Raw genomic sequence first — 22,537 nt, forward strand, 5'->3', positions numbered from 1 at the left:
AATGATTGAAAAATGAAATAATTGAAATGCAAATAAATAGGTAACATATATACACATGTAAAATCAGAATGTGATTCTACGGATAACTATATCTTTCATCATACACCGTCTACGTACTTACACCTCGCACATCAAATACAAATGTTCACTCCCCTTGCACGGTGCTTCGCTAAAGAAAATATACGTCCACCAAAAAGTAACAGAAAATGATGTATTTGCGTATGAAAAATTCTTTATTGAAAAATGTTCTTTCACGCTACAACGTCAGTGTACCTTCGTCTATTTAACGTTATAACAGTACAAAAATTGCATTTTTACAAGTTATCCAACTTACGTGACTAAAAATATCCCAGTTTGCAATCTGACAATTCAAAAGCTACGTCTCTTAATAATTAACAGAAGGCGCCGTAGCAGAGGCATTCTTTGGCGACAACGCAATATACTAGTCCCAAGAGATAAATCTTTCTAATTCTCGGTACGAGTTCGACGGACACGGATCCATACAATAAACGCGTGTCGTCGAACGTCGCGAAATTCTCTCTCTACGTTCCGATAAAAACGATGCTTGACTTACGGTTCACTAAATTTGGCTGGCTAACGTTAATCTCTTATCGGCGACTGATAACGTTCGATCTACACACGTGGGACAACGTATCCGAACGTATCGTCATTGATTCCCGAAGCGCGAAAATATTCGACAGCGGACATTCCACCGAGTACAGCAGCGCATGGTGGATCGACGCATTTGGCGCACCATCGGAAACAGTACAGCAACATGCCGCAGACGGTCACTCCACTGAACGCAGTAGAATTTCGTGCAGCACAAATCAATCGCTCTTTTAAATCCATCTTATACGTAGTTACATGCCTCGTGCCGTACGTCCACGCGTTCCAACTGACGACTGTTCTACCTCGTCCGTTTTGCCGTAACGTACATACATAAATACGCGAAAGGTGGTACATTACAGACAATGCAAGTTAAATATTCGCAGCGACGGATCCGCCACACGGCGCCGGACCTTGGTGGTAATGTTCGCCTCGCTCGAAGCCGTAACGTGCAAACATTCGAATCGAATTCTAAGATACGGAACCTATATACACAGAAGCATCGCGTTTAACCTGTTAACTGGGTCATTCTCGACCAGAAACGTTACCAACGTACTTGAAATCTTACAAATGAACCCCTTTCGCCCCCGCAATAAATGCGACACATGCCCTAACCCTAACACGTGATTCCCTACCTTTGAACCAGTGAAATGTTCTAATCTTTGCCACAGACGCAAACGAATGTTCCAATGACGAGTTAACTCGTCGTCGCCGATTAACAGGTTAACTCACGTGCGCCGTCATTACGCTCGCATTTCAGTATTCACGTTTGCCAGCCAAAGCACGCCTAAAAAGAGCAGAAGCCCACCGACGGGGGGGGGGGGGGAGGAGGCAAAGTTCCACGCGTGATTACACAGCAAATCATCACAAACTGCTCTATCGCTCGCGAAATGTTTAACGTTTCGTATCTCTCTAGATCGCCGAAGCAGAAGATCAGTCGACGGTTATCGTTTCGGTTGATACCTGATCTATCATCAACGATGCTTTTTCGGCCGGAAACTTGCTTTACACGCCGTTACAATCACGCATCCCTCCCCCCCCCCCCCGCCCCTGAGACACGAATCGCTGCGTGAATCCCCATACCCTTCGACAAACGTGCGCGCCCCTAAGAGCTTGACGAGCTGATCACCCGAAACGCAAGCATCCGGCCAAAGAGAATATCCTGCGCTAGCGTTAACAGTTTACACCTCTGTCGCGGTACAGGTCTTTAAAGCGAATTAAAGCAAACACGGCGAATGGATAAGAGTCGTCGGAGTTCGTCGTACAATAGGTAATCGCATGGTTGACGCCGTTTTCCAGGCTTCCGGGTGTGAAATTACGTTCTTACGAAAGTGTGCTCCGGCGTTTCGCTATCATCGCGAGGAATCTGTTAATTAGCTGATCAGGATCTCACGATGCAGTGGTCGGTGTTTGGCGAAGGGCTGATCAGGATTCGACGAGGCAGTGCTCTGATCAGGATCCGATAAAGCACCATGATCAGGGTTTAATAAGGCGCAATTGATCAGTGTCTGATAAAACACTGACCAGAGTTTAATAAAGCACTGATCAAGATTCGACAAAGACACACTGGGTAAGATTCGATGAAATGCTCTGATCGAAGTTCGATGATCAGGATTTAGAGACAGTCTGATGAGGCTGGCTCCAATGACAATGGAACGTCGGAACACATATGCAGAAGGACGTGATTCTTACACCCAGAAGCCTCGAGTAGGATCAACCGTAAATATTCAGATCTCGTAAGCCACAAGTGTTTAAGACGATATACACTTTTCCACGCAGTACCTGACCCAGGCTTAAACCGATAGTACATGTTCCTCACTGTACAGTGTCTTATCCATTCGATGCTTATCGAGCCGCAAACGCTATGTTTCTGCCTAAAACCGCTGATGCCGCCCGCACACCGTCCGTTGCTCGAGCGTACGCCGAACAAAGGATTCGACGTGTGTCGAGTCTAAGCACTAAGTACAATGTTCCGTCGTTTCGTCCGCCCGGTGATTATCTCACTTCGGGTTACAAGATAGTGGCTGGGACGTACGGGACGCTCGTCTTCGACAGAATCACGCGCTCTCTCGCCCGCTCGCCTCTGACAGAATCACGCGCATCGTGCACATTCCTCTGATGCGGATAATATCTCTTTGCGTTTCGATAGCTAGTTAGATTCAGGTCCTGCCCTTTAAAATCGATCGCGTACTTAGATACTGCGTCTCAGTACGAAATAATAATTCTACGTTGAACGAGTTTCCTGAAGTCGTTTGGAAGCAGTCTTTCAACATGTTCGCACGCGCTGACGCAAAAGTCGTCGTACACATTTTTTTTTTTTTCCTCCCCACGTTTTCTTCGTTTTCATTTCCCCTCCTCTCCTCTGCTTTTTCACATTCATTTTTCACGGTCGCCGTTCCAAACGCGCGCGGGCGCGGCCTCGCTTTTCCTCGTTTTTCCCCCTAGTTTTTCCATTCGCGTTGCTCCCGCGGAATTGGCGTACAAATAATATCTATACACATTAGTTAGCTGATAGAAATTAGAATCGTATCGTGTTGACTAGCTTTTGACCGTCTCTCCGGAAATTATCGTGTGGTCAGTGTGGCGTGTTGTCCTGTGAGCGTGTACGAAATCTGGAAGTCTAGTTGTAACAGCCGTGTGTACATATGCGTGTGCTGTGAATATACGTGTGTCTGTGTTTCAAAAGTCAGTTTCGCGATGTGGGGGAACAAAGCATCGATTTTTCGATTTTTCGATCGTTCCGTGTTCATCAGAAACGGTTCCTCTCGCTGGAACCGACTAATCGTTAATTAATTATTAATCGAGAAATCACCGCGCGCCATTACGTAGATTCATCGTCCTACTAAGAGTATAATCATTAGAATAAATCATTACAACCTAGTTATATAGCTAAACGTTGCTCTCTCTCTCTCTCTCTCTCGCTCTCTCTCTCTCTCCCTTTCGCGCTTTCTTTCATTATTCTCTCGCTCTGTCGCTCTCACGCTCGCATCATTCTCTAATTTTTAATATTTTGACAGGTTTTTCCTTCCACAGTCTTCCAATTGTTTCCATTCACGCGGCCGTGGGCAGCTGTTTCTACGAATTAAACGAATGCAAAAACGTCCGAAATTCACCGGCTCACGGCGCGTGAATTGTTCAGTCTTTCGTGGTTTATATATTTTTGCTTTTTTTTTTTTCGTCGCATACTTATCGCTACGTTACACGCTAATACTATATTAATCGTTAATCGTTATTATTCGTTAAATTTAACTGCCCCTCTGTCGTATCCCTCCCCCCCCCCCGATTCTCCCCCCCCCGTGTTTACGTCTAGCACGAAAAATATTATGCTACGGTCACTCGCAAACGTTACACGTCACAGTGCTAGGGTGCATAAGTTCAGAGTAGGTAGTAATGATGTATGCTTAGAATTTAAAGCCACAGATTTCGATGTTACATCATAAAATGCATGATGCAATTAGACGCACGTTTACCCTCTCCGTTTCTCCCCCCCCCCCCCCCCGGTGTCGCTACTAGGTATAATTATTTTAGTCTTTATAACTTCCTCCACGCGTTCGCGCTCGAATGCATCCTTTTAAGGCCTAAGAAATCCGTTTATCGCCGCGTACTTCCGCACTGCCTTCTCTTCTGCCTGTTTGCTCGCTACCTCTGTCTTTCGTTACAGCCTAACCGCGTTCAAAAGAACAAACACATGGTAACTCTCGCATACAAGCGAACAAAAAAATCACGAGATCTGTGCACAAACTACAAAGCATACACGACATCATGCGTGTGCGTGCGTGTATGTGTATGTATGTGGGGGGTGGGGGTTGGTAGATGTGTGCCTGCTGTGTTGTCTTATTATCTCTTTCGGGATAACAGAGACGTATTTAAAAACGTGTACATGGTGTCTTCCTCGCTTTCGCTCTCTATCCCCCGCCCTCCCTCATTCTTCAACGCATGTAATAAAGTGTGAGACTTTTTAAGTATGCTTCCTCTCCTCTAAAGAGAATATTAGAGTAATCTAATACACAGCGATAGTGAAGATAGTTATAATAGCGTAGTAATAGCAGTACTTGGTAATAGTAATAGTAGGAGTGCTATTTAGTAATAGGGGTAGAATAGTAATAGCAATAGCATAGCGTCAGATGGTAAGATAATAGTAGAAGCAGCAGCAACGACTGAGGACAAAAATAGTAACAGTCTCAGAGCATACGAATAATGGCTGTTAGGTTTGTAGTAGGAGAAATGATCGCAACAGGGGTGATAGTAAGAATTTACATAGAAATCATAATTGAAATAACTATACCGATGATGATAATATGCTGGATAGTAATGATGACGATGCCGACGAGGGCGATAGCAATGGGTGCACGGTAGTAGTTGACGATAATAATAATAATAGAAAACAGTAATGATAGTAGCAACAGCGGCGGTGGTGATTATGAGCAGAATAGAGAATAATTATAATAATGTTAAAAAGAAGTAAAATCAGTCAGTTCATTAAAATGAATTACATTACATTAGTATAATGTGTCCTGGCGCTTAAAATCAGACGAATTCCATTTCCCGAAATGGATAACACGAAAAATAATATTGCAAACATCGCACAATAATGTGGTGTACCTTTTTCGTCCCCCCTCTTTTTTTGCATTTTTTTTTTAATTTACATATATATATATATATGTTATACGATTTAATCCGCTTCCCATAAAATTCTATCATACGTGTATACATATATATATATATTCTTTATATAATACATTTATATAGATGCAGCAATTAGTCAAGGAAAGAATCTATCTTCCTAAATAGCATTTGGCTTGCCAAATTCTGTCAGTTTCATTAAATAGTTATAATTGCATCGGGTATAATAAAAAATATTATTTGTTTCCTTTGTTTTTCCCTTCATTTTCTTTCGCAACACCTTTCAGACGTCGCCGAACAGAGTTTACCCCCGGCAATGTGTCCAATGTCGGACATTTTTCATTTGGTAGGGCTACGTTAAAGCGTGAATGCGTGCACGCGGGAAACACGTAGCGTTGGGAACTGAAACCCTTCGAATCCATACACATATGGCGAAAAATTCTAATCACTCCGAACATTATTCGAAGCTTAAAGCTCTTGTAAGTCTTGAGTCTTGATAGTTCTTAAGTGTTTAAAGTCTTGGAAGTCTTGGAAGTCTTGATAGGTTTGACGATCGACGTCTTCGAAGCCTTTGGGCGAGTTCATCTTTTGTTTATACTGCGATAAGCTACTGCCTAAATATCATTTCCACGTTCGAACCGAGAGCATCGAATATCCTGCCTTACGATAAACAAACTCTTAAGACTTCCAAAACTATCAAGGTCCTTCCTTCCGAAGTCTAGCAAGACTTTCGAGACTTCCAAAACGATCAAGACTTTCACGACGTACTTTAAAGACTCAAGCCCTATCGGGACTCAAGACTTATCAAGACTTTCAAGAGTTTTAAGCTTCGAATCATGTTCGAAGTGATTCGAATTGGTCACCACATGTACAATACACATTCGAAGCGATTCGAAGTGTTTCAGATCCCATCGCTAGAAACACGCGCTGTCGGTTTCTTCATTCGCAAAGATCTATCGGAAGTCAGTCTTGCCTTCAGCAATTGAAAAGTCGGTGCTCGGACGTGTACCCACCCATTCATATAAAATTTTCTTTCTCAAACAGGACTTACTGAGTAGATCCAGTCAATGGAACGAAGAATTCGTTAGGCCTCGCCGAAGCCACCGATCGCTTGCTCCGTCATTCTTAAACAAAGAGATTCCAGACGAGAGTTGATCTCCGGCTCCGTCGTTTCCGACGTGTTGTTACCAGTCTGACCAAGAAAATGATCCCTCGGTGCGCTGTACGTGCGCTGTAACGTTCTTTGTAACTGCTAAAGCACAAAGAGACATTGTGTTTTATCTGGCAAACGTATTGTACTCGGATTCTACATTGGCAGGGATTGAAAACCGATATAATATCAAGTTTGGTTCTCGAAACAATTCCAAAAGGCAGCTACACATATTGGATATCAATTCTAAAGAACTGAAATTAACAGTATGAATGGCATCGGCGTGTTTCCACGTTTTCAATATTCTACGTAAATTTTTTTTATATTTTTAGATCGCTCTGTCTTTTTTTAATTTAATAGAACATATAAAGGGTCTTTCTAAAACTGTTATAGGGAATCGCGGAAACGTTTTTAGTGAAAACAATTCTTATATGTTTTGATTTTTATCGCTGTCTTAAGCGGATCTTCCGGTCTAAAAGTCGATTTTTTTATTTCATTTTGCGAATCTTCAACCTTTTAGGAATACGTGTGTAAAAGGATTTGTTGAAATTCGTAAAATTCCCGAAGTTATAGGCATTTTAGTAGCGGCAAATGCATGCGCAACGACCGGCCACTCGGCGCCCACGTAAAACTTTAAACGCGTTTTTTTTTTCGAAACAGTGTTCTCAAAACGGTGGGGCCTGTATTTCTGAAAGTTATTATCCGATTCGACTGAAACTTTTTTTATTTTGAAGAATATACTTCGGGCTACGGGTGATACCAGACAAAAATACAAACAATTGAAAATTTATAATTTTCAAAGGCGTTGAAAGGATGAAAAATGTAGGGAAAAAGTGATTTCAAACTTCAAGTGTCGTTATTTTCTAAAAAAAAATGGAGATACAGGTTCCACCGATTTGGATAAATTTTTTTACATCTTAAATTTAACGACTCTGCAGTGCCGTCTGCAATGATTAATTATAAAACAAAAAATATATTTCTATAATTTAAGACATCCTTAATGCAATGCAAAAAGTCCCATTAAATTATATATAGTAGTTTTCCTTTAATTAATTCCTAAAGATCACCTATTTTGGGGGGCTCTAGACCGGAAGGTCCCCTTAATGTCGATTCCTTTTAATTACTTCATAACTGTTTGAGAAAGAATTTTTCTGTAACAGGTTTTAACAATCATTCCCATAACAGTTTCAATCCCCGAATCGTGCAAAATTACGTACCTGTAAACTTGATTCTTGTAAACTAGGTCGTTTTTCGGTCGCGTGGACTGGACGTAAGGTATTATTCTGATTTACACTTTGGTTCTGATTATTCTGTAGATACGGCGTGGATATACTGTTTCTATGAGTGCTGACCACAAAAGAATTGTTTTGCGGATGCGAATTGTGAATGTGTCCTAAGTTTAAACTTGGCTTTCTATTGTGTTGCTGCGGATTACAGTACCTTCTGTTATTATATCCGTAATTATGTTGCCACCTGGAACGTACAATTGTAGAATTAGTTTGAATCGTGTGTCTTAGGTGCTCATCCCGTGACCTCCATCACTAACTCCGTAAAAGATGCGCAACGATTGTTCGCTCTTCTCTTACTTTGGGGTAGGTCGCGGATTTCCAAGTCTGCTACGCCACTGTTGCACCTTTTCCTTCTGGTTTGGAGTAAAGCAATCATGCTGCAATACTTTCTCTAATATGTTAATACAAGCGCACAAAATGCCATCATCCACGCTTTCCAATGCCAATCGGCTACACACTAAGAAATAAACGAACACAGTATGTTAAAACGTCTCCACATTTGTTACCCATACGCACCATCGTAATATTGAAACTTCATGCCAACAATGATACTGTACTTACGTTTACCAAGGACCTTAGTGAATTGAGCAGGTATGTCTTGGAGATCGTTCTCCTGGCTTGGCTTCATCGGTGTGGCTAAGATTGTTTTCAACTCGTCGATAGTGTTGACCAGTACTGTTGGCCCTTGTAAAAACGATGCTGACTGTGTGTTATTATCACGGGTCGGTTGCAGTAAGTCTTTCTCTAAGTTTAAAAGCGTCGTATAGCGTTGCTGCAACTTGGCAATAGAAAGGGCTAATTTGTGCCTGGCCCCTTTCGTCACGCCTTGTTCTGCTAATTGCTCTTCTGTCAGTTGAAGCATTTCCTCGTAACTGAGTGTAACAAACAGATAGCTATACTTATGAAGACGCAAGGTTTTCAGCCATGCTGGAACATCTATAAACGTAACACAACACCTTATATAGATTCATCCTACCAATAAATTCTGGATTTGTAAAACTGTAATAAATAGAGCTGTACGAGTACTTGACTATTTTGAAATCCGAACCAATCCGGGACTCGGTTTCCAAGCCGAGCCGGGTACCCGAAAGAACCGAGCGGCTCGGATGGAACCAAGTACTTGAATTTTTTTCAAACGGCCCGAAAGAAACCGGGCGGCTTGGAAATTAAGCGAGCGGGCCGTAAGAAACCGGATGGCTTGAAAAGAAACGAGCGGTCCGACTGAGGTTCGAACAGATTGAAAACTATTTGTCCGATTTATTTCAAACTTGGCACACATATTATTAATGGTATTATCTAAAATGTAGCATATCATTTTTTTATGCGATAACACATTCGTATATAATAAATGTTTTAAGTTTGCCTTGTTAGGTTATCGCATAAAAAAAATGATGTGCTACATTTTAGAAAATACCATTAATAACATGTGTACCAAGTTTGAAATAAATCGGACAAATAGTTTTCGATCTGCTCGAACTTCATTCGGACCGCTCGTTTCTTTTCAAAAGCCACCCGATTTCTTACGGCCCGCTCGCTTACTTTCCAAGCCGCCCGATTTCTTTCGAGCCGCTCGGAAAAATTCAATCCGACCGGTTTCTTTCGGGCCGCTTGGAAAAATTCAGTCCGCCCGGTTTCTTTCGGGCCGCTTGGAAAAATTCAATCCGCCAGGTTTCTTTCGGGCTGTTTGGAAAAATTCAACTAATTGGTTCAATCCGAGCCGCTCGGTTCTTTCGGGTACCCAGGCTCGGCTTGCTTTTTCCGGGTACTTGGACAGCTCTAGTAATAAACCGTTAATGCACACCTCTCATACCGCTAGCTAGCGATCGGTTAGAAGCTTCGTCTAAACGCCCTTCGCTACCGCTACTTGCGCAAGAGCTTTGAGGGCTCAACGGGCCTAATCCAATGAGATTGCCTGTACAGAAATTAACAATTACTCAAAACAAAGTAACGGTGTAATTGATATTAGATTTCCTTTCTTATGTTGTAACACTAACTCGTATGATCTCCAGAGACACTAAAACTCCGTGACTTGTGTCTAGTCGTGCAGTTCGCGTTATTACTGCGGTCGACAACTTCCAGATGATGAGAAGCAGCAACAGGCGGTGTTAAACTATTTGATCGGCGTTGGCGCGTCAAAGGCGGCGGAAATTGCAAATTGAAGGCAGTACCTGGTTGCGTGCCAAACAAATTTGTTTGCTCATTCTGCTGCTGTTTAGAATTTCGCTGCCATATATTATCCCACCTGAAATAAAAGTAATAACTCAGCAAGAACTGAATTGTAAGCGGTGTATGCACATATCACCTATGGATCTTACTAACTCACCTGATAGTGGTATTGGTGTACTCTTCGAGACTATGTATCGGCGGTGTACCGCTGATACGTTCTTCGAGATGTCGAAGCCACTGGGTCAAAGAGCGTCTATCTTGACTAGTTATAGCTGGATGGATCAGAGTATAACTTAAGAGTTGTTGGGTTTGCTCGGTATATTGCCCTGTGGTTACACAGTGGCTCACTAATTCTGGTATCGCTACTAAGTAGGATTGTTTGCACTCTACGTTCCCAGGCCTTAATAATGGCAAGTGTGTTAAAAGTTGATTGATAGCAACTTCTGTTGACTCAGAGAGCAACGAGTTAATAAATGCTGCAACAACGTTTTTATTACATATCATGTGTCTATAAAATAAACCAGGGTTGACTAACTGGTGGCTCACAAGTCTCCAGTTAGTCAACCGTGAAATAAACAACACAAAGAAGGAAACAGCTCGATGAAACAAGAAAGCGAGCGATGGAGCGATTCAACGGCATGGAGGAATATACATCGCAATAGTCCTAACTAGCCAGTCGAATTCACGCCAGGTACAATCATAATAATTACCTGGATTATTGGCATTTAATTCCTGTGTGTCCAATTCAGAAACAGAGTGCAACGAATGCTGCACCGCTTGCGCAAGAAACCTTGCTTGAACTGCAGGAATGCGACGAAGTAAAGCATACAGAACAACAGTCTGCTCGCACTCGTTCCACTGCGAAAACACTCGCGTGAGTTCGCCTACTTGTTCACAGAACAGAGCACCCGGTGACCACTTCATTTTCGATAGTGTTTTATCGTCGAGGAGCAAATATTGAAAGCTCCAATCTCTTTCAAGTTACGTCAATTATGAGCTAATCGTATCCCAATGATAGTCGGATAGTAACGGGCATGTGCCAAGACTCTGCAGCAGAAGAAAAAATACATGCTTACTAATTTACTTACTAATTTATAAATTAAATTTCTTTCTATGCAAACATTCATTAACTTCGTCGTTGGTTCACAGAATACCTAACGTTTTCGCTAGGGATGGGATCAAATTCAATATGTACTCATGAATCCGAGTCAATACAAAAGTTCCACTTCATGGGATTCAAATACTACTCATAAGAGCTGGTGTTTCATTCCATATACTTCAAAAGTACTTGGGTTTTAGAAGCTGGTTTCGAACCTCAGAAAAAGTACCAGGAGAGTTCAAGAATGTACTTCTAAGTTCTTCAACGTTTGAAAGAGTCGAATATCGTAAAAGTAGTATTCGAACCCTGAAAGACAAAAATCTACATAGCTGAGAATTACCAATATCGTACCACTTAAGATGTTTTTCTTTGTATTTCGTATTTGGTACTAGATTGAACGCAAGTTAATATTGGATATTCTAGCTTGATGTTTTAGGTGTAGTTTTTAATTAAAAGGTTCGAATCTATAAATAGTCAGGGTTCAATCATACTTGCAAGTACCGCTGACGTTTCTCAAAGTTCTTATAGAGAGTTCAAACCTTTCTCGTCAAGGTTCGAGTCTACTTGAAAGTAGTGTTTTTTTTCCGAAGTACTCGCGAACTGTTCTAAACTATATAGTCAGATTCGAATCTACTTCCAATATACTTGATCCCACCACTAGTTTTCGCTTCAGGTATGTATATTTAAATTAAATACATATTTGTGCGTTCTGTGGCAGATCGCTGCATACCTTCATTGAACTCTAGCGCAGACTGTATAATTATTCGTAAACAGAGTCAGATGCTTATTTTTTAGCGATAACGCGAAGAGTGCGCGTTAAACGAGTGTATCTACAACCAGTCACCAGATTTACCAAACTGTTTTCAGGATGAAATGCGTACTAGCAAATTACCATTACGTCTTTTATAAATCTTAATATATAAAGCAGAAAGCTTCTATATGTTTGTGTGTGTTGTCTGTCGCCTAAAAAATTTCGAACGATAAACTGGGATCACAAAATGTGCCTCAGCTTATTATGCCCGACTAATCCAGATGAATGTGACCATTTAAAAAAAAACTAAAAAAAATTTTTTTATAAAATCGGAATCTAAATTTCGGGCGATGTAGTAAAGCTAGTCATTATATAATGAAAATCATCGTGATAAGGAGATATTATTGTTATACAAATATTTTCTTCGTATAAACTTTATTTATAAACAAAGCAGCAATGGTTAGTGAAAAATATATTTAATTGAATTTTTGTTAGCAAACGAGCATTGCCCTAAATATTTGTGGCAAGTAGTAACTTTACTATGACTTTTTTCCAGAGTTAATCAAATATTATCCAGAATCAATAATGGATGCATCTGGAAAATGAAGAAAGAAAGGAAGAAAAAAGAACCAACTGATTGATTGTTTAATCTGCAGACGAAATAATGAAAGACCTAATCTAGTTAAACTAGTTGATTGATATTTATAATAGGGACCCGGAACGGAACAGAAACGAAAACGATAAACGAAAAGAACGAAATATTTTTCCGGAACAGAAACAGAAACGAAACGAAATTATTAACCCTGTTGCGGGAGTGAAAACGATATCACCGAAATAAAAATTCAGACTAATAACGTTCTGTACACTTCAGGTTAGAAAATTTAAATTAAGCGCGCCCCTTATTTTCGTCATGTTTCGTGTCGGTAAAAAAGGTTGCCGGTAAAAAAAAAGAGTCTGAACCCTGATAGGGCTGGCTGCGATGCTGGGAGAGGCGTTAGGAGTCTTGCCCTCGTGGACACGGCTTACAACCGAAGCATCAAAACTCTAAATTTTTTTCCATAAGACATAATATATAATATTCTATAATACATAACTATAACGTATAATATTTTATAATATAAGTACCAAAGGCAATAAAATTGTTAAAATAAGTTTATACGAGATTTTTTTATAAACGAAATAACCGGTTCGGAACAAATTTTGTTTTTCGTTGTGATGGAAACGAAATATTTTTCAGCAGGAACGATATTAACCGAAACGAAATTATTATTATCGGAGCTGAACCGAAACGAAACGAAAAAACATTTCGTTTCAGGTCCCTGATTTGTAAATACGATTATTAAACAGTGTAATTTATTTTTTACAGTATATACTTATAAAAACTCGTGCTCTGACAATTTCTAAAAATTATATATTGCAATAGCCATACATTTAAACTATATGCAGCTATATAGACTAGATTAATTAGAAATTATCATCGAATTAACTTCTCTTTATCACACGTTACATAAGCAAAGAATTGTAGAATTCGATGGTTTGTAATTTATTTATTCGCTTGCGCAACATCTCGAGTCGTTCAAAACGGTGTTTAACATTTAAAACAGTGTCATCGACTTAATATTTAACATAAATTAACATATCAGCTTTCTAGAACAGTGAAAGTGTGCAGTACGCAGAGCTTGGTGAGCACCGGGCAGCGATTAAATATTTTTGCAAAACTAATAGACCGAATATAACCGCGATCCTTTCGGAACAAAGCGTAGCGTACGAGCCGAGCAGGGACAACAATAACAATAACTCGCGGTAACCTAAAACCGTTCTTGAAATCACTTTCATTGCAAATCAAGAAGACAGAAGCTCGCCTGGTTTTCTCTAGATGGAATAATAATTAGCCCTATTATATGAAACTAATGGATCGGATCCTAACGAACTCCAATGCTCGACATAACCTCAAAGTATCTGTGTACACTGCATCGACATGTAGGTACTTCGATAAGAATTCCACTGAGGTCAAGTTTGTTTACCCCGCGATGCGTGTGTATTTATAGCTTTCCTGTTACGATCCATTCGGCGGTGCAATGGCACCGTGTGCGAGCGGACTTTATGTGCCTAACAGCGATTGATAAGATACGGTACTTTTTACGGGCGCAAACATCAGTGGGACGCTCGAGGGTTCTGCCTGGCATCGAAAGTCTTCGCACAATGAAATCGAACGTTTCCCAGAACTCCGCTTCGAATTTCCATTGAATTCACGGAGTCGTTTTCGTCGGTGCCCGCCGCGTATCTTTGTATGCGTGGGACACTATAGAGGGGAAAGGACGAAGAATGGAGGGAGGAAAACAAGATAGAGAAAGAAACTCGTGCATGCGGGAATATTAAAATCGTTTTCATAACAAAAGCTGCCCAACGGTAGGGAGACCAACGTTCTGATATTTGCGACACGGTCCGAAGGGTTATTCTATAAAAGTGACGAATATATCGCTACTGTGCGATCAGCGCTCGGCCATTGAGCCGAACAGCAAACAACAAATTGTACGCTGGAATCGGTCGACACGCTACCGCTATGTAATGTTAACTACGTACTGCTTTAATTACCGTGTGCAAGGCTGGAGATGACTCCTCCGCAGGATCGTTGTGCCCCTTGCAAAATAACAACAATACACAATTATAGCATTTTATACGACGTCGAATTAAAGGAAACATTTATCCACCATGCGGTATGGTGGGCCTACGTGACCACACTGGTTCGCTGTCGCGACTCATTGCAGAACTCCGCCTCTGCTATTGGCCCTCGCTCGAACGGCAACGGCCAATCGCGTGGTAGCTTGGGGCGCGGTTCATTTGTGTTTCTCAAATATATTCATCATTTTTCTCACAAGGGGAGGACACCATGTGGTAGACACCGATTTTGATGTGCCTTGGCACGATGGATCTATGTCGAAGATAAGTAAATAGGTGTCCGAGCGATTCTGCCAATGGGCCTTAATAATAGAGATATTTACATGGAAATTATTAAAAATTGCATAGTGGCCATGAGGTTTTAGTCGGTAAAAATCCCACACTACCCTGGCGCCCCCGGGGGATTCCCCTCTGAAGGAGTCAGGGTGCCTTTTGAAGATTTCGCCAAGTTAAAAAAAAATTATAAAAAAAATTTATAAAATTTTTTTTAACGTGGAGACATCTTCAAAAGGCACCCCGACGCCTCCAGAAGGGAATCTCCCGCGGGCGCCAGGGTAGTGTGGGATTTTTACCCACTAAAACCCCACGGCCACCATGAAATTTGTAATAATTTACATGTAAATATCTCTATTATTAAGGCATATTTGTTGAAACGCTTGGACACCTATTTACTTATTTTCGACATAGATCCATCCTACCAAGGCTCATCAAAATCGGTGTCTACCGCTTGGTGTCCTCCCCTTGTCGGTCTTTTAGTTGTACATTTTAAAGATTGCTTCTGTTTGCCCCACATCCTTTCACTTATGCTTTTCAAATATTACATTTCGTTATCTTGTGTTCCAGTAAAAAATATATATAGTACTATAATTACTACTAATAACAAGTTTATTGTATCATTATATATAAATTATTGCCACTTGGTTTATTTTGTTAACGTACGTACTAATTTATTGCCACTTATTCTAGGTATTTGATCTTACTTATTTTAACTTACTTATTTTATACTTTATTTTAAGGGGGGAAGCCACTTTGAAATTTTTTTTCTCGATTTTTCTTTTTGTGCATTTTCATAATATTCGGGGTCTCAAAAATATACCTGCACGATTTCAAAGTGGATCTCGAAAAATTCTGGCAGTTACGGAAGGTTTTGTATAGATAGCGCAGCGCTCAGAATCGAGTGCACGCATAGGTAACTTGGTGTCAATCGCCCGAAAAGTTTATGTCCAAGAATCAAATGTATCTAATAAGAAGGATTATGAGCTTATATCTTTTTAGAACTAGGTAGAGAATCACTGACCATTACGAGACCATATACAGCTGCGATCTTTGAGTTGCAGAAATTAACCTCTGTCAAAACTTTAAACGCGATTATCTCAAAACTACATTTTTCAAACTGGGCGCATTAATAACCGAGTCAATTTTTATTGGATTCACTTGAAATTTTCAGGGAATATTCGTAATACAATTATCTTCAGTTAAGCGTACCAGTTTTTTGATCGAATAATTCATTTAATCGTAACATTGAAAAACATGTTGATTTTTTATACTTTTACAGATTTCTTCTTAAGTCCGCCATTTCTTCAAAAATTAATATTCTTTTATATCCGTACGTTTAACTGAAGCTATTGTAATATACTTTAAGAAACCGTTCGAATTTTTCAATTCGGTTCAAATGTTGGAAAGTTACACGAGCGCCAGTTTTGTACATTTTTTTTTGCAGAGCCTAGCGTTATTGTAAGCTGTGGCCTTACTACCGAAAATTTTTTCAATCTGGGAGCATAAAATATTAGTTAAATATATGTATTTTCAGTTGGTAATAAAGATTTCTCGTAGAAAGTTACATTTCATTATAAAAGAATGCCTTGAAAATAGCCTTTATTTTCGACCGTCACAGTGGCCTCCCCCCTTAAGTATTAAAACCAGTAACATAACACAGATTCAATCTTTATTTTGCATCAAACTTGACACGATGTACATGTTTAAATAAGGAATAAATTAAATGAGAATCGTTGGATTGCTGGGAATACGTAATACCATAAGACAAAGCATGCCCAATGTTTATAAAAACATGAATCTTTATACATGTTTCAAAAGATTATTCTAAATAATGAAGGAGAAAGAGAACAACTGCTTTTATGTCGGCTTAACAGTATATTTTTATCCTATGACCTGCTAGTTGTCGTAGGGTATTAAATATTGTCGCCCATTCCATCGCTTTCTGTGACCAGAGCGCGCTCCAGGATGACGCGGCCTTCCTTGTAACGTTGATTATCGTCTGTCGCAAATTCATACACCCACCCGAGTTTAGCATCGCAGTTTTTGCAGCTGACGTCTCGGACCATGTGACGACCCGTCAACATCACTCTATCCTGTACCTCGCTGTATACCATTGTGGACGAATTAAATTATGAATAGACAAGCATTTCTTTAAAATTATGCCATTAAGCACAATTTCACTGACATTTTGTACAATTACAAACGGTATCCTGTGCGGTAAATAATGCTAAAATAACTAAATATCCGTGAAAATAGAAAAATCTTCCACCTAAGAGCGAATGGACTGAACATGAGAATTATCGAATTACAGAATTGTTTTTATTTCATATTAACAGTTACTCTCGAAACTGTGCAACCTTCGGACGTTCGCGCAATGCGAGGCTACTTATATATGAACAACACATTGAAACAAATCAGAATAGAATACACCGTCACGTTGCCGTTTAGTAATTTGATTTTCGAAAGAAAAATTACGACGAAACTGCCCCCCTCGTGCATTTGTAAGAACCTCTTTTCCAATCGTTATTTCGAGTATCGTTCGTATTTAGCCGACTTTCTCTCCATTTTCTTAGGTAGATGGAAACAACATTCTATCTTGCACAATCGTCTTTGCCAAACGCGAGAATTTTCGAGACGCAAAAACGAAGTAAAGTACGATGCATCGCGTCGTATCGAGAAATATTAATTTACTTGTAATGAACAAAGGAGAAACGCGAATACCTGTAATTTAAGTTGACGACTTTGTTAAACAGAAAAGCACGGCCCGTGGCGCCAGTAAAACGCGTGCTTATCAGCTGACCTCTGTTTGTGAGATTCGTGTCGCAGGATGCGCAAGAGAACAGACGAGTACCTCCGATATGTTCCAAGAAAATTACGCCCATCCTGTATTATTTTCCAAAACGTTTAATACGGAGCAGCAACAACCAAACGACTGATAAACAAACGGTCTGCTGCGTATCCACAAACGAGCGAGCACGTAATTTGACGTATCTGTCATATATAGAGGCGCTTACAGCTGCCCATGGATATAAGAGAATACATATAGTATATAGTGGAAGGAGTAACAGTTGCGATTTTAGGCGAGGGGAGTGAAGCAGCTACCGGGGAGCGGGGAACACGGTCACGTGGTACTCTGGTGTCGCATTGGTGATTGGTTCTAGCTTAAATGCGCGAAATTTCAAGATGAGACCTTTAGTTTGTTTACAATTATAAATGTACGGTAGATTATTTTCAGTAAGACAGAGAAATAAAGCGTTTTATTTATAATTCAACATACTGAAGTGTTAATGGCGTCATATAAATGCATGGCATTGAGATTTCAGAATTAAATAGTTAAAAGTTTGAATCTATACAGAACAGGGGTGTCGAACAAGCGGCTCGCGAGCCGCAGTGGTTTCTTCTCCTCTTCGCCTGCTCCGTAGAGCCGTAGGACAACGGTCCCTCCACACTTCCCAGACAGCACACGACATCTATAAGCCGTTTTTAAGACGTCTTTCAAACTTTCAAGACGTCTTAAAGACGGCTTATAGACGACGTGTGCTATCTGGGATTTGTGAGAACTCGAGGTCCCGAAGAACTCCTAAACGGCGCGCAACATCAAATCTCGACATCCCTATGCTTATAGCTAACTTCATGTAATAACACACACACACACAACCAGCGACGCAACGCCACGAAGGCATCCTCGATTCTCTCTCCGAAGACGTTACTTAGTGCCACCTCTTTCGACATCATGTTCTCCTGTTACAAAGCCCAATTTTGTGCAGTCTGAAAATTTTTGCCAGATTTTGGCCCAGGTATCAGGAGAACATGAAGCGAAAAGAGGTATTCTGAATTTCAGCTTCAAAGGCATCCTCGATTCTCTCTCCGAAGACGTTACTTAGTGCCACCTCTTTCGACATCATGTTCTCCTAGTACATAGCCGAATTTTTGGGCGTTCTCAAAATTTGGCCGCTGGTAACGCCACGGTATCTAAACTCTACTTGTATATAATCTATGGCAAACGTTTATTAGCGAAATCGGTACCTCGCACTGACTCTGCACTGGTGCCAAAAAATGACTTGGATTGGTTGATTCTTATAGAGCTATCTCCCGTTCTACCAGAAACAACCAATCCAAGTAATTTTCTGGCACCAGTGCAGAGTCAGTGCGACTTATCCGAGTTCCGAATTCGCTATATGAATTGGAATTTTCTTGCGTGTGTTGCGCCGAATGTTACATATGTAGATAATGTTTCGATATTATTTTGAAAACACACATTATTAAAGAGTAACAAAGTCCAATTAATACTCTATAAAGTTTATAAGAATTCGATGTAACTTGTATATATACAATCTTTTCTTTATCTCTTTGTAAATGTTATGTCACGAAATTCTTATAAAAGCATTTCTCTAATGGCAGCATACTTAAACTAATTAATTCAGGTTAAATTGTCCATATAAACGAGTAATAGATTTTAATAATGTCTGTATTAATAAAGCTATCAAACTCGCCCAGAAATTTTTGCTCCTTCAAGAATGTCATTCAAAGATTCTCAAGAAGGAATGAGAGTTTCTCATCAGCAGCTCGACAATCTTCAACATTAAAAACTGTACTGAAAACAAGTTTATTGGGGATTACTGTTGGAGTTCCTGTTGGCGTGCTCGTTACATGGGGTTATTCTTGGTACTTGGATAAAGAGGCTTCTAAAACATATCACCTTATAGGAAAAGAACAAAAAGTTCAAGCATTGAAAGATAAGCCAGAAGTACCAGTTTCAAGAACGGTATAGCTGAATTTACTTACAATTATATGGAATATTTCAATCTTAAATGTTACGAAGACAAAAAATAATTTAATAGTTAATTTTAGTTAGTGTGCGTATCTGTACATTACTAACCCGCTGTGGATGGAAGTTAGAAAGCTAAACGTATGCTTAGTGTACGGAAATTCTATAGTCCCATTTCTTCACAATATTAACTGAACGCCTATTGGCATTCCATGCACCGATGGTATTACAATAACGTATTAATTAATTTACTGATTATTATTAATCAGTGAATTTGTTTTTTTTTATAAAATTCTTAAAAATGTATTAGATATTATTAAACCAATGTTTCTTTCAAATTTAACATCTCTGCCTTGGACAATACATCTTTTAAACGAATAGATTCATTTATTTCTCACTATACATCCTTTAACTTAACACTTTTTGTTCTTATTTCAGATTGCTTCACCAGTCGATACAAGTGGATTAAAACTGACCCTTTTCCAATACCAAACATGCCCTTTTTGTTGTAAGGTGAAATATCCATACTATCAGATCATTCATTAACCCTTTTGGTACAGAATAAGTTGAAGCTGATTTGATAATGTTTGCCAAACATATTTGCCTGGTTAGAGTGTACAAGCTGAAATTATTCACGCAGTACTTTATTTCACAGTTACGCACATATGCGAGGATAAAATGGTCGCAATCACAGAGCGTATATATCAGTTTGTAGTAGCGAAAGGGTTAATAAATAGATTATTTAAAATTCAGTCATATTTTCTTAACCCTTCGTGGTCACACGGGGTGTATTGTACCCCAAGAATAATTTTCGAGTTTAAATGTCGTGTCTATATGACGTCTTTAAAGGGGATTTATTGCAAGAAAAAAAAATTAAAAAATCGCTTTTTCCCCACAACCGTGGAAAATCGCTCATTTTCAACTACAAATTTTATCATATAAAAATTTACATTTCTAGACAAAGACTATTAGACCATGATTGTATAAGTATTACGAACGTACAATTATCACTGAGAAGTTAAGAGATTCAAAAATACGAAAATTGTAACTCGAAAAAAATGACGCTGGGGTACAGTGAACCCCGTGTGACCAACTTGTGATTATAAGAAGGTGTGACCACGAAGGGTTAATAATAACGAGGCGTAACAATTTATTATTATAATTAATAAACATGATACTTTAGGTCAGAGTTTTCCTGGATTACTATGGCCTTTCTTATGACGTTGTGGAAGTAGATCCGGTATTACGGAAAGAAATATCATGGTCTTCTTATAGAAAAGTACCAATACTCTTAACAAATACAGAGTCTGGGTACCAACCTCTGAATGATAGCTCAATGATTATTTCGCTATTAGCATCGCATTTTAAAGACAACTCGCAAAAGATTGAGGACTTAATAGAATATTATCCAAATATAGCAATGCACGATGCAGAAAAGAGACTCAAGTATGAAATTATGAACAAATATTTCTTAATGTATAAAGAAAGTCCGGCTGTAGGTAAAAAGATGGATGAAATCACGTGAGTTATATTTTTTACAACATTTTATTGTTGGATTGAATTCACTTGCGCACGTTAAAATAATAATATCGAAAGGCAATCATTATTGAAATCATTATTTCAGCCTTCAATCTCTGAAAGCATGTACCTAAATGTTTATTAACAGAAAAGAATCACAAAGTGTGAATAAATTTGTTGTTGCAGGGAAGAACGCAAGTGGAGAAAATGGGCAGATGAGGTACTTGTCCATACACTGTCACCAAATGTGTATAGAACACTTGACGAAGCTTACAAGACTTTCAACTGGTTTTCAGAAGTTAGTATTTACTTTAAACTAATATTAGTTGAAGTTGTACGCAATTTAGTTAGTAATTTAAAGAAAATGAACATAAATTAATTTTATTAGTCTATTATACAGTTACAGAACCTGTGTAAATTTTCGTTCTATTTCCTAATTAATTAGGTTGGTAAATGGGAAGAATATTTTCCAACATGGGAAAGATTCATAATGATAAATGTAGGTGCTGTAGCTATGTGGCTGATATCGAAACGTTTAAAAAAGAGGCACAACCTTAAAGGTGACGTCCGACTATCTCTGTATGACGAAGTTAACAAATGGTTGAATGCCATTAAGAAACGCGGTGGTACCTTTATGGGAGGAGAAAAGCCTAACTTATCGGATCTTGCTGTTTATGGAATTCTAAAAAGCATAGAAGGTTGTAATGCCTTCGAAGATGTTTTGAGTAACACAAAACTTCAAAAATGGTATGGTGCTATGGCAAACGAAGTGGACACGCATTCTGGAAGCAAATATCTAGCTACCTATGCAATATAAATATGACGTAATTTATTTCAAACTGTACACCTTGTATCATTTAATTCAATTTTATTATGGTTGTTACATTCGAATTAAACCATTGTTGAAGTATTGGCGCCTATTCGTTACTTTTAAATTTAAGTGTTAGATCAAATTATTCTGAATAATAATTTGTTGTTGTGTCATTGTACAATGTCAAATTCACAATTGCATTTTGTGTTTTATTTTATTTATGTGATATGTAGTATTAATATCTATCTAATAAAATAAATAAAATGAAAATACTGAAATGTTATTTTACATATTACGTTATGTTATAAATATACAAGGTGTTTATAAAAATGTGCGACATTCCTTCGATGTTCTGAGAACAGCACCGTCGTGACAACGTCGTTTTTGATTATCGAAAAGTCTTGCTCGCGCCCATTGCGCTATGTGCTGTTTTAAGTGCAGTTATTTGAAAAGTTACCTTTTGAAAAACGGTTATATACGAGTTATATTTTGGAATTAAAGAGTGCCATGCCGATATTGCGTGTTGTGCGGTAACCGAGATAAATCGGCTTCCTATTATTCGTAAGTAAATATATGTAATATTTAGTAAATGATGAAAGCATGCACTGCGTATCACTTCAAACCATACCGCTTGTAGCAAATTTCACGATATAGGCGCATGCGCATTACGGTCGATTATTCCTCTATACTTCTCTCGCTCGCACGATGTTGTTCTCTCTCGCACCATGTTGGCGACAGTTTCAAGCTTTCAATGAAACCTCCATGTATATATGCCCTAAGGAAAATGTAGACGGCGGTAAA

The 22,537-nt window shown here is 39.2% G+C and overlaps 3 protein-coding genes and 1 long non-coding RNA gene across 6 annotated transcripts; 2 read left to right on the forward strand and 2 right to left on the reverse strand.

The window, feature by feature from the left end:
- Nucleotides 1-214: 214 nt before the first annotated feature.
- Smg (sterile alpha motif domain containing protein 4 smaug) lies at nucleotides 215-14,451 on the reverse strand. Of its 3 annotated transcripts, XM_076806591.1 has the most exons (10): nucleotides 14,280-14,450; nucleotides 10,545-10,881; nucleotides 9,992-10,310; nucleotides 9,663-9,910; nucleotides 9,470-9,580; nucleotides 8,230-8,604; nucleotides 7,966-8,125; nucleotides 7,597-7,852; nucleotides 6,281-6,481; nucleotides 215-4,763 (listed from the first exon to the last, which is right to left on the reverse strand). In XM_076806591.1, the coding sequence occupies exons 2-9, from the start codon at nucleotides 10,756-10,758 to the stop codon at nucleotides 6,314-6,316; spliced, it is 1,851 nt and encodes a 616-aa protein (XP_076662706.1). In that variant the 5' UTR covers nucleotides 10,759-10,881; nucleotides 14,280-14,450; the 3' UTR covers nucleotides 215-4,763; nucleotides 6,281-6,313. The 3 variants fall into 3 exon arrangements, with proteins under 3 accessions (XP_076662706.1, XP_076662707.1, XP_076662705.1); XM_076806592.1 differs by having other exon boundaries at nucleotides 215-6,478; nucleotides 14,280-14,451; XM_076806590.1 differs by having other exon boundaries at nucleotides 215-6,481.
- On the forward strand, nucleotides 13,240-14,041 carry LOC143365999 (uncharacterized). Its single transcript, XR_013084645.1, has 2 exons — nucleotides 13,240-13,664; nucleotides 13,733-14,041. It is a non-coding gene; the product is annotated as an uncharacterized LOC143365999 (long non-coding RNA).
- Nucleotides 14,452-16,291: 1,840 nt separating the features above from the next.
- On the reverse strand, nucleotides 16,292-17,659 carry Yippee (yippee zinc finger protein). The gene is made up of 2 exons (XM_076806663.1): nucleotides 17,361-17,659; nucleotides 16,292-16,742 (listed from the first exon to the last, which is right to left on the reverse strand). Exons 1-2 carry the CDS (start codon nucleotides 17,519-17,521, stop codon nucleotides 16,553-16,555), a joined length of 351 nt encoding a protein of 116 aa, XP_076662778.1. The 5' UTR covers nucleotides 17,522-17,659; the 3' UTR covers nucleotides 16,292-16,552.
- A 1,144-nt stretch (nucleotides 17,660-18,803) lies between these two features.
- Nucleotides 18,804-22,082, forward strand: Su(p) (prostaglandin E synthase Su(P)). The gene is made up of 5 exons (XM_076830652.1): nucleotides 18,804-19,404; nucleotides 19,846-19,920; nucleotides 20,591-20,928; nucleotides 21,112-21,223; nucleotides 21,371-22,082. The coding sequence occupies exons 1-5, from the start codon at nucleotides 19,102-19,104 to the stop codon at nucleotides 21,740-21,742; spliced, it is 1,200 nt and encodes a 399-aa protein (XP_076686767.1). The 5' UTR covers nucleotides 18,804-19,101; the 3' UTR covers nucleotides 21,743-22,082.
- The last annotated feature ends 455 nt before the right edge of the window (nucleotides 22,083-22,537 follow it).

This window comes from Andrena cerasifolii, chromosome 2 (assembly GCF_050908995.1).
Source record: "Andrena cerasifolii isolate SP2316 chromosome 2, iyAndCera1_principal, whole genome shotgun sequence".
NCBI lineage: Eukaryota > Metazoa > Arthropoda > Insecta > Hymenoptera > Andrenidae > Andrena > Andrena cerasifolii.

Coding starts and splice junctions, on each gene's coding strand:
- Smg (XM_076806591.1), bottom strand. CDS start 10,758: ATGAAGTGGTCACCGGGTGCTCTGTTCTGTGAACAAGTAGGCGAACTC. Junction 10,311..10,544: donor ATTAAATGCCAATAATCCAG/GTAATTATTATG, acceptor ACGTTGTTGCAG/CATTTATTAACTCGTTGCTC. Junction 8,126..8,229: donor CACTAAGGTCCTTGGTAAAC/GTAAGTACAGTA, acceptor TTTATTTCTTAG/TGTGTAGCCGATTGGCATTG.
- Yippee (XM_076806663.1), bottom strand. CDS start 17,521: ATGGGCGTAATTTTCTTGGAACATATCGGAGGTACTCGTCTGTTCTCT. Junction 16,743..17,360: donor GTCGTCAACTTAAATTACAG/GTATTCGCGTTT, acceptor AATGGTATACAG/CGAGGTACAGGATAGAGTGA.